General features: G+C 47.8%; 1 protein-coding gene across 1 annotated transcript in view; it reads left to right on the top strand.

The window, feature by feature from the left end:
* LOC140716448 (GMP reductase 2) overlaps positions 1-13,194 on the top strand; it is a 119,957-nt gene that overhangs the window by 2,037 nt on the left and 104,726 nt on the right. Inside the window, exons 3-5 of the mRNA XM_073029187.1 lie at positions 3,433-3,516; positions 4,712-4,885; positions 8,388-8,469. Coding sequence (XP_072885288.1) covers positions 3,433-3,516; positions 4,712-4,885; positions 8,388-8,469 — 340 coding nt within the window. The remainder of the gene's footprint in view (positions 1-3,432; positions 3,517-4,711; positions 4,886-8,387; positions 8,470-13,194) is intronic.

Genomic DNA, 13,194 nt, shown 5'->3' with positions numbered 1-13,194 from the left:
TAAGGTGGATGTGGAGAGGATGTTTCCTATGGTGGGGTTATCAAGAACTAGAGGGCACAGCCTCAAAATCGAGGGGTCACCTTTTAGAACAGAGCTAAGGAGGATTTTTTTTAGCCAGCGAGTGGTGAACCTGTACAATGCTCTGCCACAGACTGCGGTGGAGGCCAAGTCCATGGGTATATTTAAGGCGAAAGTTGATTGTTTCCTGATCCATCAGGACATCAAAGGATATGGTGAGAAGGCAGGTGTTTGGGGTTGAGAGGGATCCAGGATCAGCCATAATGGATTGGTGAGTAGACACGATGGGCTGAATGGCCTAATTCTGCTCCTATGTCTTATGATGTTGTCAACATAGTTTGGTTCTTTGGCTTGTGACATACGTAAATTAAATAATTTATTAATGGCACGCAGTTGGAAATGAACAGTGAAATGCATTGTGCTAACAGCCAACACAATATGCCCACAGTGTTCAGCAGAGCAACAGCTGGCCAACGTACACGCAACAGCAGCAAAAACAAGAAAGTTTGAGTCATTTTCCCTGAGGGAGAAGTGTCCAGTACTAGTGTATAGGTTTAAAGTGAGAGAAGCAAGATTTAGAGCGCAGGGTTTTTTGGACAGAGAATGGTGGGTGCCTGAAAGGGATGCCAGGGTGGTGCATTTGAAAGTTCAAAGTACATTTCCTATCAGAGCATGTGTACTCTATGCAACTTTGAGATTTGCCTCCTGACGGACAGCTGCTTCCTGCCCGTTTCACCGCTGGCGTTCACGGCGGTAATGAGGGTCCTCCCCCTCTGGCGGTGTTGAGAGCTTCCTTCATCGAATCAGCAGCTTCCTCTCGGTTTTCACTGTCGGCTCTACGAGTCCCGGGTGGAGATTCAGGAATACCGTCGAACTTGGATGTAGAAGGCTCCCTCATTGCTGTTTCCCTGACAGTTCTGTTTTACCAGTCAGGGATGCTAGCCCTGAGCTGAACCGCGGAAACCCAATAAAACCCGAGAAATAGAAGACCGTCAAACACGCAGTGTACAGAGAAAACCAAAAACATTCAGAACTGAAGCCACAAAACCAGTCACAGTGGATCCAGGAGCCCGTTGGTTCAGTCCTCAGCCTCAGTTCAGCACAGAGATGAGGAAACCTCGCGGAGCCGCGAGCAGTTATGAACGGACAGGGAATGGAGGGATATGGTCCATAGCAGGGAGATGGGATTAGGTTGGCGGGAGACTTGGTGGGCCAAAGTGGCCGGGGAGGGTGCTCATTATACTGCTCAATCTTTCATCCAGATCTGGCCCACCCTCTGCTCTGCTCCCGGGTGTTCAGTAGGTGGGGAGGGTCGTGCACCTCTCCTCCGATTCTTGTCAAATTGCTTCTGTTTCCAGATGCTGGATCTGGAACAAGAAACTGTGTTTTTAAACAAACCATGGAGGTCACAAAGGCCTGTCTTCTGGGGGATGAAGGTGTGTCGGACCTAGGTGAACTCCACCATGGACGGTCCCAGGCCCGGCTGCAAAACGAGGAGGGTGGGGGCATGGGGCTAGCAACCTCATCCCGTAAAAACACAGAGCTATAGAACCTCCGGAGGCCTCAACCCTGGAGGAGGAAGGATCTTTAAAGATTGGGTACATCTGGACAGGGGACTCTGGCGAGCTGCTGTCAGCGACCTATACTCCGGCAGGGCTGGCGGGTTTAGTGTGTCCGTGAGCCAGCTGGGATATTGGAATCGGCAGAGAGGTGTCCAGGAAGAGACTGGACAAAGGGAGACAGGATAGTATAAAGAAACGAGTTGGCTGAGGCAAGAGCGGGCAGAAACAGTGGGTCTACCAGGGGCAGCCTGTTGCTGGAGATAAAAGTGGGCTTAAGTCAGGTTGAGGTAAAGGTCAGTACGCCACATCTCAAAGATGCCTCCCTTGTCTACAGATTCGATGACAAAGCTGGAGGCAGTCAGGCTGCAGTGGGTGAGAGCTGAGAAGCCAAAGAGGGCAATGTTGCAAGAGCAAATGGAAGTGAAAAGACTGGGAGAGGCTGAGGAGTTGGGGAGAGGGTGTCCAGGTGGAAGGGGGGGGCTGGAGACGGGAGAAGGGATTCTTGTTGATGTGGCTCCTCCTCCGGCTCTCATTATGAACGTTCCTCGCCCGTGCCCTCCCTTGGTAAGTCTTTGCAGTGCACACGTAGACCTCAATTCCGGTGCGTCAGTGGTGGAGCGAGTGGACGGTTGTGGGCAGGGCGCCGATGCTTTGTCCTGTGCGGCAGGCTACTTGAGGGTGGTTGAAGCTGCACTCATCCGGGTCGGGTACGAGCCGGCACGTGGTGGCGGGGTCCGGGTCCAGAGAGTATCACTGCGACGTGGCCTGGGTCCTGGTGCGAAGAACAACCCAGTGTTTGGACGGTTTAAACGCTGGACCAGGTGGATTGGAAAGGCTGCGTGTCAGGACCGGAGACGAGGGTTGGGATGGTTCTGCTCGCTGCTCCATAACGTTACTCTGCTGTGGGCCTTCTCCAGGCTTCATGTCTTGAGGACTTGCCTTCATTCTAAATGCTAATCGCTTACTTCTGTTCTTTGCACAGTTTGTTTTTCTCTGTGCGCATTGGGTGTTTGTGGGTCTTCATTTTAACAGGTTGTTTTGGAGTGCTTGTTTTGTGGCTGCCTGTCAGGAGATGAATCTGGAGGTTTTATAATGTGTACACGCTTTAATAATGTACTTTGGACTTTGAGCTTTTCAAATTTGAAACAGAAGTGTGCAACAGTAATATCAGAAGTTCATTTACTTGCAGCCAGTCTTCAGAGATGCGGTCATAAAAGATCAAAAGTGCCTACAGAGGCAAGAAAATTCCGACAAATCATTTCCTTTTACCCAAGCTGATTGGGTGTTTGTGAAAATACCTTTAGGTATTTAGAGGTCTGTTGGAGAATTAGCATCATCGGATTTCTGAGTCTCAGGTCTTCCGTAAACCAGGGAGCACCTATCAGACTCCTGACTTGAGCCTTTTGGACAGCAGAAAGCTTTGGGGAGTTACTCAGCACAGGATTCCTGGCCTCTGAGCTGCTGTTGGAACCACATTGTGTACAGGTCACTCCCAGGTATTTTGCTTTTACAGACATCCATGAATTGATTGTGTCTGTAAGTCGTAAAATACTCAAAAAAAACGAGCACTCGCTGTGGTGACCATACCTCCACAATATTGTACTGAATGGCATCAAAAACTAAAGAAAGAACAATTACTGAAAGTGGAGAGATCGGGAGAGAGGAGGCTAAGCCTGCTGCTTATTGGAACTAAACATTGGAGGCTTGAATTTAACAACATAACGGGAGTTCATTTGTACGTGGAACGTGTCTGGGATGGCTACTGCAGTTCTATCTCTGTGTTTGTGTTTCTGAGTTGTGGAAGCTGGAAGCTGGCTGGTCCTGACCTGTTGCTGCCTGTTTCCTCTCCCAGTTCTCGCTGTTCACTGCCATTCACAAACATTACAGCCTGGAGGAGTGGAAGGAGTTTGCTGTCAGTAACCCCGACTGTCTGCAGGTAACTGGGGAGCGGCTGGCAGGGACGGGACGGGCAGGGTGGGGCTCGCAGTCTCTGTTGGGAAGTATGTGTGGGTGGGGGCATAAAGTGAAGGAAGAAGAAACCTAGAGATGAAAAAAGTTGGCATTTAGACAGACCTTTCCTTTCCCCTGTCTTTTAACTGTTTTCCCACTTACGTTTAAGCTGCAGCGGAGGGAATGTGGAGGAGATGTGCGAGGCAAGTTTATTTTACACAGAGTGGTAGGTACCTGGACTACACTGCCGATACAGTAGCAGTATTGAAGAGGCATTCAGTTAGACACGAATGGAGGGATACAAACCACGTGCAGGAGGATGGGATTCGTCAATAGTTCGGATTGGTTTCATAGTCAGCACAGACGTGGCGGCCAAAATACCCATTCCTTTTCTGTGCCTTTCAGTTATCCAGTTTTAGACATCTCTGTACTGGGGACACGTTTCTTGTTATCCAGCCTATATCTGTGTCTCGTCAAGATTCCTCCTCCAGCTCCCATCCTCCTCAAAGAAGAACCATTCCACCTGCTCTAGTTCTTCTCTCATAACCAAAATGATCCATCCCAGGCAATATCCTGGTGAATTGCCCCCCCCCCCCCACCTTCACCATTCCCCATTCCTGTTTCCTTCTCTCTCCTAAATCTGTACCTGCCCGTCACCTCCCTCAGGGTGCTCCTCTTCCTTCCCTTTCTTCCATCATCTTCTACCCTCTGCTATCAGATTGCCCCTCCTCCAATCCTCTATCTCTTTCACCAATCAACTTCCCAGCTCTTTAGCTCACCGCTCCCCTTCTCCCGGTTTCACCTATCACCTACCACCTTGTACATCTTCCTCCCCTCCCCTCACCTCGTTACCCTGACCTCTCATCTTTTGTTCCAGACCTGCTGAAGGGTCCCGACCCAGAATGTCTACAGTTTATTCATCTCATTAGATGCTGCCTGACCTGCTGAGTTTCCTCAGCATTTTGTCTGTGTGTTACCCAGTACCCTGGTGAATCTCCTCTGCACCTTTCACCAGTCCTGTCACTGGAGGGAAAACACTGACATAGGGTGGAGATGCTAAGTGCTAGAGGCCGTAGGTTTAAGGTGAGAGGGAGAAAGTTTAACGGAGGTTTGCAAGGCAGGTTAGTTGCAGGAGCTGGAGTTTGGGCTGTAAGTAGACCCTCTCTCTTTTCCCCCCACAGAATGTGGCAGCCAGTTCCGGCACTGGGCCCAACGATTTTGAAAGGCTGACGTCAGTGCTGGAGTTGCTGCCCGGGATCCACTATATCTGCCTGGACGTGGCCAACGGATACTCCGAACACTTTGTGGAGTTTGTGAAGGATGTTAGGAAGAAGTTCCCGAATCACACCATCATGGTAAGGGCCAGACTCTGGGCTCCGGCCACAGAGAGCAGAAAAATCAGTAAACAGTTTGTTACTGTCACATGTACCGAGGTACGATGATAGGCTTTGTTCTGTGTGCCATTCATACACATCAATGCGTCGAAGCAGAGCGAGGGGGAAAACAGAAAGGGAATGCAGAATGAAGTGTTACAGAGAAAGTGTAATACAGGCAGACAGTGAGGTGCAAGGTCATGACAGGGTCAATTGAGAGCTCCAGAGTCCATCGTATGAGGGAACCAACATTCAAAGTAAATTTTATCATCAGAATCACCACGTACAACCCTGAGATTCTTTTTCCTGTGGGTATACTTAGCAAATCTATTGAATAGTAACTAAAGCAGGGTCGATGAAAGATGCAAGTACAGTGTGGAAGATAACTCACTATGCAAATGTAAATAAATAGCAATAAATATCAAGATAAACGGTCTTTAATATGAGATCATTGGTTGTGGGAAGATCTCAGTAGATGAGGGTAGTTACCTTCTTTTGTTTAGGAGCCTGATGGTTGAGGGGTAGTAGCTGCTCATGAATCTGGTGGCTCTTGAACTTCCAGCAGTGAGAAAGGAGCACGGCCTGGGTGGTGGGGTTGTCTGACAATGGACGCTTTCCTGCAAGTGTTTCATGTAGATGTGTTCAAAGGTTGAGAGGGTTTTACCTGTGCTTTTGGGCCGAATCCCAGGATTTTCCATCCAAAGTCATTGGTGTTCCCATACCAGGCCATGATGCAAACAATCAATACGTTCTCCACTATAGAAGGTTGTAAAGTTTTTTTAATGTCACGCTGAATCTCCACAGACCATTCAATAACAGCAGAATAGAAGCTGTCCTTTAGCCTGGTGGTACCTGCTTTCACACTTTTGTATCTTCTGCCTCATGGTGGGGGGGACGTGAGGGGGGCCTTTGATTATGCTCGCTGCTTTTCTAAGGCAACGGCGTGCAGACAGTGTCCGTGGCGGAGGACTGGTTTCCACGATGCGCCAGACTCACCCTATCTATGCCACGTGTCCATGGCATCAAAAAGGTTGGGAACCCCTGCATAGGATCCCCCCTCAGTTTCCTACAATCTAAGTCTGTCTAACATCTTTATAACTCAGTTCCTCAAGTCCTGGCTACAGCTTTGTAAATCCTTTTTCAGCCTCTTGACAGTTTAAACATATGCTTTGTATAACTGGGTGATCAAACCTGAACACAGTAAGCACCCACTTGCTGCCTTCACCACCCTAATTACCTCGGATATCTGCACCAAAATCCTTCTGTTCTTCGGTGTGCCCTGGAATCCTTCGAGATGTTCTACCTTCTAAAAGACAATGCTTCCCTCCAGCATTGAAATGTCCCACTTAACTAGTTGTTCAATATCTCTCCATAGCTTTATTTTATTTATTGATAGAGATACAGTGTGGATTAGCCACTTATGGTCCTTCAAGCCCAGCTCCTAATTTAATCCGAGCCTAATAACGGGACAATTTACAATGACCAACTTACCAACTTACCAACCGGTATGTCTTTGCTTGAGAGAATGCTTCTCACAATCCACAGCACCAGCAAAAAATCCTTCGTGAATGTTGCGTCACTGCCTCCACCTCTTAAATCTGCTTCTTCTGATTACGGGCATCTCTGTTTACTGCTTTCTACCCTGTCCTTACCCTCATAATTTTGCTTTCTCTATCATGTCCTCCCAGCCTCTCCAAGTCTCATTTCTAAACCCAACGGTTATCTCAGTCTAATCTGCCCGTCGTGAAGTGTGGTCGCTGAATGGATTCTTTAGTTGGGCAAAGGCAATCAAGGAAAATGACACCGAGGTGAAGAAATAGTTGAGCTAAAGACCAGTCACGTCTAATGAGAGAACATAGAGGGGTGAGTTATACGGAGAGACTGGATAAACTGGGACTGGGTTTACTGGAGTGAAGGACGCTGAGGGGAGACCTAACAATCGTGAGGGTGTAGATTCAGTGAACAGTGACAGTCTTTTCCTTAAAGTGGTGGAGTCTAAACCTAAATCTAATTGAGGGTGAGAGGGGAAAGATTTAAAGGAGACCTGAGGAGCAAGTTTTTCCACACAGAAGATGGTAGATATATGGAATTATCTGCCAGAGGAAGTAAGAGTGGCAGGGAGAATTCTGACGGTAAAAGACATTTTGACAAGTACATGGATAGGAATGGTTTGGAGGGATACAGGCAAACGGGACTATTTCAGGTTATCAGCGTGGTCAACATGGATGAGTTGGGCAGAAGGGCCTGTTACTGTGCTGTATAACTGTGACTGTTTGCCCTGTAACATCGATCCGGTGTCACCCTCATAAGGACTTCAGTACTCCTGAGGGACGCCTGCTTCTTCTCACTGAGTGCCTGTGCAGCCGGAGCCCAGCACCATTGCCAGTGTCGCTGTCAGTGAAGCCATTGTTGCGGGGCCACAGGAGCTGCTGCCGAAGTGACAAGAGGACCTCTCGACCAGGGCAGGGGGATTGGGCCGTAGAGCCTGTTTTCCCTGGAGAGTCGGAGGCTGAGCTGGGACCTGGTGGTTTATTGAATTGAGAGGCATAGATAAATCAGAGTCTGTTTCCCATGTCACATACTACAGGATACGTTTAAGATGAGAAGGAGAAAGTTTCAGAACATTGAACCCATGAACACTACATTGCTGCTTTTCTTATTTCTGTTGTTTTGAACTATTTATTTAATTTAACAATTTAATATACATATACTGCATATACTTAGTGTAATTCACGGTTTGTTTTCTATGTTGTTCTGCTGTCGCAAAGTTAACAAATTTCATGACCTATGGTGTGATATTAAACCTGATTTTGATTCTAAGAAGAGGATTAGTTTAATTTGATATCACATTCAATGCAGACGTCACAACCTGATCCTGTTCCTGCGCTATGTGGTTCATCGATGTCCCACACAATTCATGTCTCCATAATTATGCACTCTGACGATATGATAGTACCATGGATGTGTTGGGCCGAAGGGCCTGTGTTTATGCAGTATTACCATGACTCCTACTGGCTCACTGCTACCTGTAAATAGTTTCTATGTTCTCCCCATGACTGCGTGGGTTTCCTCCGGCTGCCCTGGTTTCTTACCATGGTCCAAAGATTATCGGTCGGTAGGTTAATTGGTTATTGTAAATTGTCCCCTGATGTAGGTTAGGATGAAATTGAGGGTTGCTGGGCAACCGGAGGGGTCTGTAAATGAATAAATAAATATTTGCTTCAGGGTGTGGGTAAAGGGAGTTTAAAGTTGAGTGGGTGGAAACCGGAATACCCAGGGAAGCCTGCGCAGTGACTGGAAGTAAACTGCAGCAGAGCTGCGATGAATCAGGGTCTCTGGAGTTTCAAAGCGGCAGCTCAAGGAGCTTGTTGGCCATGGCTCAGTGAGTTTTGTTGGAGTTAACCATTGAGAAGTTATCCCATTTATCCTCTCCCAGCTCCAGCCCTTTGATCACTAGCCTCTCCTATGCATTTTATCTTTCCAGGCAGGAAATGTGGTGACCGGTGAGATGGTAGAGGAACTCATCTTGGCTGGAGCTGACATCATCAAAGTCGGCATTGGACCAGGTATTTACAGTGAAGAAGGAATCTGCTGGGATTTGGGACTGTCAGGATTGGGCAAAATAATCATAGTTATCAAGAGAAGTGAGACAATTGGGTTCCTTGGAGCTCAGGAGAATGAGGGGTAACCTAATTCAAACATACAAGATCTGAAAGGGCTTGACAGGGAGGCATGATATTTTCACTTCTGGGAGAGAGAAGCAAGAGGTCATTTAAGCTGACCTCTCCTGTCAGAGTGTGGTGAATCCCAGGGACTCTGAGGACGCTGGACGCCAGATTGCTGGATATAACGAAGGTGGTGGTAAATACGGGTTCTCCCTGGTTGACAAATGCCCAACTTACGTACATCCTGGATGTATAAATGGGTATTTGGAAGACTGGCGGGATGTGTTTGTCAGCTGCTGTGGGCCTGCAGACCCTCCTGCCCTGTGAGAACTCGGTTGGTAGTCACATTTCCAACTTACAAACTGTTGGGGATATGGATGTTGTCAGCTGGAAAGGTTTGAAAGATGATGAATTGTGGGTTACAGGGAGCTCGCACAGAAGAGGAGATGGGGCCAGTGTAGCTCAGCCATCATCAAGGGAAAACTGAGGGACTGAGTGGCCTACTGCTGTTCATTTAACTGTGTAATACACAGTAATTCAGCACATCCTATCCAAACATCCAGCATTAAATCATAACAAGTGTAAAACGCAGTTAAGATCATGCCTCAATCTTCTTAGGAGGAGAACACAGTATATACAGTAAATACAATTGGCCACTTCTTACCCTAGATTTCGTACACTCAGAGGCTACTGAGTGTATTTCTATATGTTTGTGGTCTTTTGCCCACTCTCTTCAAGGTTCAATGTGCTATCTGTTCAGAGATGCTGTTCTGCACACCACTGTTGTTAAATGTTATTTGAGTTACTGTCACTTTCTTGTCAGCTTCAACCAATCTAGTCATTCTCCCCTGACCTCTCTCAGTAACAAGGTGTTCAAAGGTTCATTTTATTTTCAAAGTATGTATGCAGTATACAAATCAGATTTGTCCTCTGCAGATGGTCATAAAATACAGAAAACCATATAAGTAGTTGAAAGAAAAACATCAATCCCCCCCCACACACAAAAAGAAACATAAACTCAGAAACCCCACGCATACACACAAACTAACAGATTGCCCTCATGGAGAAACAACAAGAACATTGAAGACCAAACCCCCCCCCCCCCCCCCCCCCGCCATTCGGCAACAAGAAAGAAACAAGAAAAAAAACAAGAAAGAGGACATGAAAAGAAACGTAGAACTGAAAGAGGCCAGTATGAACACAGTGGATGTTTTTGTTTTTCACACCGTTCTCCGTAAACTTTAGAAACTGGCTGAGTGTATATCGCCAGTTCAATATCTTTTCTTGCAATGCACAACTCCACTCCTTGTTCTGTATTACCCAAGACCATGACATAGGACCCATTGAGTCTGCTTTGCCGAGGGTGAATCATGCAGTCTGATCCCACCGCTTGACGGGGAGAGAGTGGCTCTTTCTGTTGATGCAGAGTTAGTGAGGGTTTCAGCCTTCAGCAAAGCTAGGGCATTGAGACTGGGTTCAGAGGTAATGGTATGCTCCTTGTGTGAGATATGGGAGCCCGTCTGATAACTACATCAGCACAAAGTGCATCGAACTGTAGCTCCTTAGAGACCGCGTTCAGGAACTGGAGCTGCAGCTCGTTGACCTTTGACTCAGAAGGGAAAACGAGGAGCTACAGGAGGTAGTCATTGCAGGAGGCAGGTACCTGGGTGACTGTCAGGAGAGGGAAAGGGAATAGGCAGCCAGTGCCGAGGATCCCTATTTCCATTCCTCTCTATGATAACTATACCTAGTTGGATACCGTTGGGGGAGGGTGTGGCAACATACCAGGGATATCTCAGATTGGGCTCACAACAGTCTGAAGAGTTTGTGAATATATTGGTAATAGCAACATGGGTAGGAAAGGGGAAGTGTGGCTGAAGAGATAATATAGGGGTTAGTACTCTCTGGATTCCTGCCTGTGCTTCGCGCCAGTGAGGGTAAGAACAGGATGACTTGGCAGATGGATGCAGGGGGCTGAAGAATTGGTGCAGTGGGCAGGGTTTCAGGTTTCTGAATCATTGGGAACTCTGTAAAATAGGACGGGTTCCACCTCATAACTACCTCAAAAAAACCTCTTCCCACCCCGCCAAATGTAAAAATGCTATTCCCTATTCCCAGTTCCTCCGTCTCCACCGCATCTGCTCCCAGGATGAGGCTTTCCGTTCCAGGACATCTCAAATGCCCTCTTCCTTTAAGAATCGTGGTTTTCCTTCTGCCGTCATCAATGATGCCCTCACCCGCATCTCCTCCATTTCCTGCACTTCGGCCCTCACCCCATCCTCCCGTCACCACAACAGGGACCGTGTCCCCCTTGTCCTCACCTATCACCCCACCAGCCTCCGGATCCAGCATATTATCCTCCACAACTTCCTACACCTTCAACAGGACCCCACCACTAAGCACATCTTTCCCTCTCTACCCCTCTCCGCTTTCCGCAGGGATTGTTCCCTCCGCGACTGCCTGGTCCACACGTCTCTCCCCACAGATCTCCCACCTGGTACTTATCCCTGCAAGCGTAAGTGCTACACCTGTCCCTACACCTCCTCTCTTACCACCATTCAGGGCCCCAAACAGTCCTTCCAGGTAAGGCAACACTTCACTTGTGAGTCTGTTGGGGTCATCTATTGCATCCGGTGCTCCCGGTGTGGCCTCCTCTACATCGGCAAGACCCGACGCAGATAGGGGGACTGCTTCGTCGAGCACCTCCGCTCCGTCCACCACAATAGACAGAATCTCCCGGTTGCCACCCACTTCAACTCTGCTTCACATTCCCATTCGGATATGTCCATACATAGCCTCCGCTACTGCCATGATGAGGCCAAACTCAGGTTGGTGGAGCAACACCTCATCTACTGTCTGGGTAGTCTCCAGCCCCTTGGTATGAACATCGAATTCTCCAACTTCTGGTAATTCCCTCCCTCTCCCTTCCCCCATCCCACTTTCACACTGCCTCCTCCTCCAGCTGCCTATCACCTCTCTCATGATTCTGCCTTCTTCTACTACCCATAGTGCTTTCCCCTTACATTCCTTCTTCACCTTTCCTGCCTATCCCCTCCCCCACCCCTTGATCTTGCCTCTGATTGGTTTTTCACCTGACACTCACCAGCCTTCTTCCCACCCTCCCCCCACCTTCTTTATGGGGCCCCTGCCCCCTCCCTCTTCAGTCTTGACGAAGGGTCTCGGCCAGAAACGTTGACTGCTCCTTTCCACGGATGCTGCCCAACCTGCTGAGTTCCTCCAGCTTGTTGTACAGCTTCCACCTGAACCTTGGGGACCAGTGTCCTGATGGGCAGGTTAGCTAGAGCTGTGCGGAAGGGTTTTAATTAATTTAGCAGGGGGGTGGGAACTGGAGTGATAGAGCTGAGGATGGAACAGTTGGTATACAACTAGATGCATTGTGTAATGAGACTGAGGAAGGACGGGGGGGGGGGGGATAATAGGGCAAAATTGCAGTCAGCGGGATGAGTTAAAGTGTTACTGGACCAAAATCAAAAAGGGTGGTGAATACAGGACTGAAGGTGTAAGATTTGAGTGCATGCAGTATACGGAATAAGGTAGATGATCTTGTAGCGCAGTTTGAGATTGGTAAGTATGACGTTGTGGGCATCACTGAGTCGTGACTGAAAGAAGAGCATAGTTGAGAGCTTAACATCCAAGGATGTTAAAAGGGCAGAGGGGGTGGGCTGCCTCTGTTGATTAAATATACAATCAAATCCATAGAGAAAGGTTACATAGGATCAGATGATGTAGAATCCTTGTGGATAGAGTTAAAAAATCATAAAGGCACAAAGAACCTGTTGGTAGTTATATACAGGCCGAACAGTAGCCAAGATGTGGGAGATAGAAAAGGCATGTCATGGGAGATTTCAACATGCAGGTATATTGGGAAAATCAGATTGGTGCTGATTTGTAGAATGTCTATGAGCTGGCTTTCTAGAGCATCTTGTGGATGAGGCCACTAAGGGTAACAGCAGTTCTGGATTGGATGGTATGTAATGACCCGTATTTGAGGAGAAAATTCAAAAATCAGAGGTGCAGGGGGGACTTGGCATTCCCTAAAGGTTAATCGCAGGTTGAGTCAGTGGTAAGGAAGGGAAACACAACATTAGCATTCATTTCCAGGGGACTAGAATATAAAAGCAATATGTAATGCTGAGGCTTTGTACGGCATTGGTCAGATCAAACAGAGTATTGTGAGCAGTTTTGGGCACCTTATGTAAGAAAAGATGTGCTGGTATTGGAGACGGTCCAGAGGAACTTTACAAGAACAATCCCTGGAATGAAAGGGTTAACGTATGAAGAGCATTGATTGCTGGCTGGAGTTTTGAAGACTCAGGGGAGATATCGAATGCTGAAGGTCAGAGTGGATGTGGATAGGATGTTTCCTATAATGGGGGAGTCTCGGCCCAGAGGTGCAGCCTCAGAACTGAGGGACACCTATTTGGAAGAGATGAGGAGAAGTTTCATTAGCTAGAGGGTGGTGAATCTGTGCAATTCATTGCCACACATGCCTGTGCAGGCCAGTTCATTGGGTAAATATTTAAGGTGAAGATTGATAGGTTCTTGATGAGTCAGGGTGTCAGAGAAGGCAGGAGAATGGGTGTGAATGGTATAACGGAACAGACT

The sequence above is a fragment of the Hemitrygon akajei genome, chromosome 25, assembly GCF_048418815.1.
Source record: "Hemitrygon akajei chromosome 25, sHemAka1.3, whole genome shotgun sequence".
In the NCBI taxonomy this organism is placed as follows: Eukaryota; Metazoa; Chordata; class Chondrichthyes; order Myliobatiformes; family Dasyatidae; genus Hemitrygon; species Hemitrygon akajei.
The sequence above is the reverse complement of the archived record's forward strand: the minus strand, read 5'-3'. Positions and strand labels throughout refer to the sequence as shown.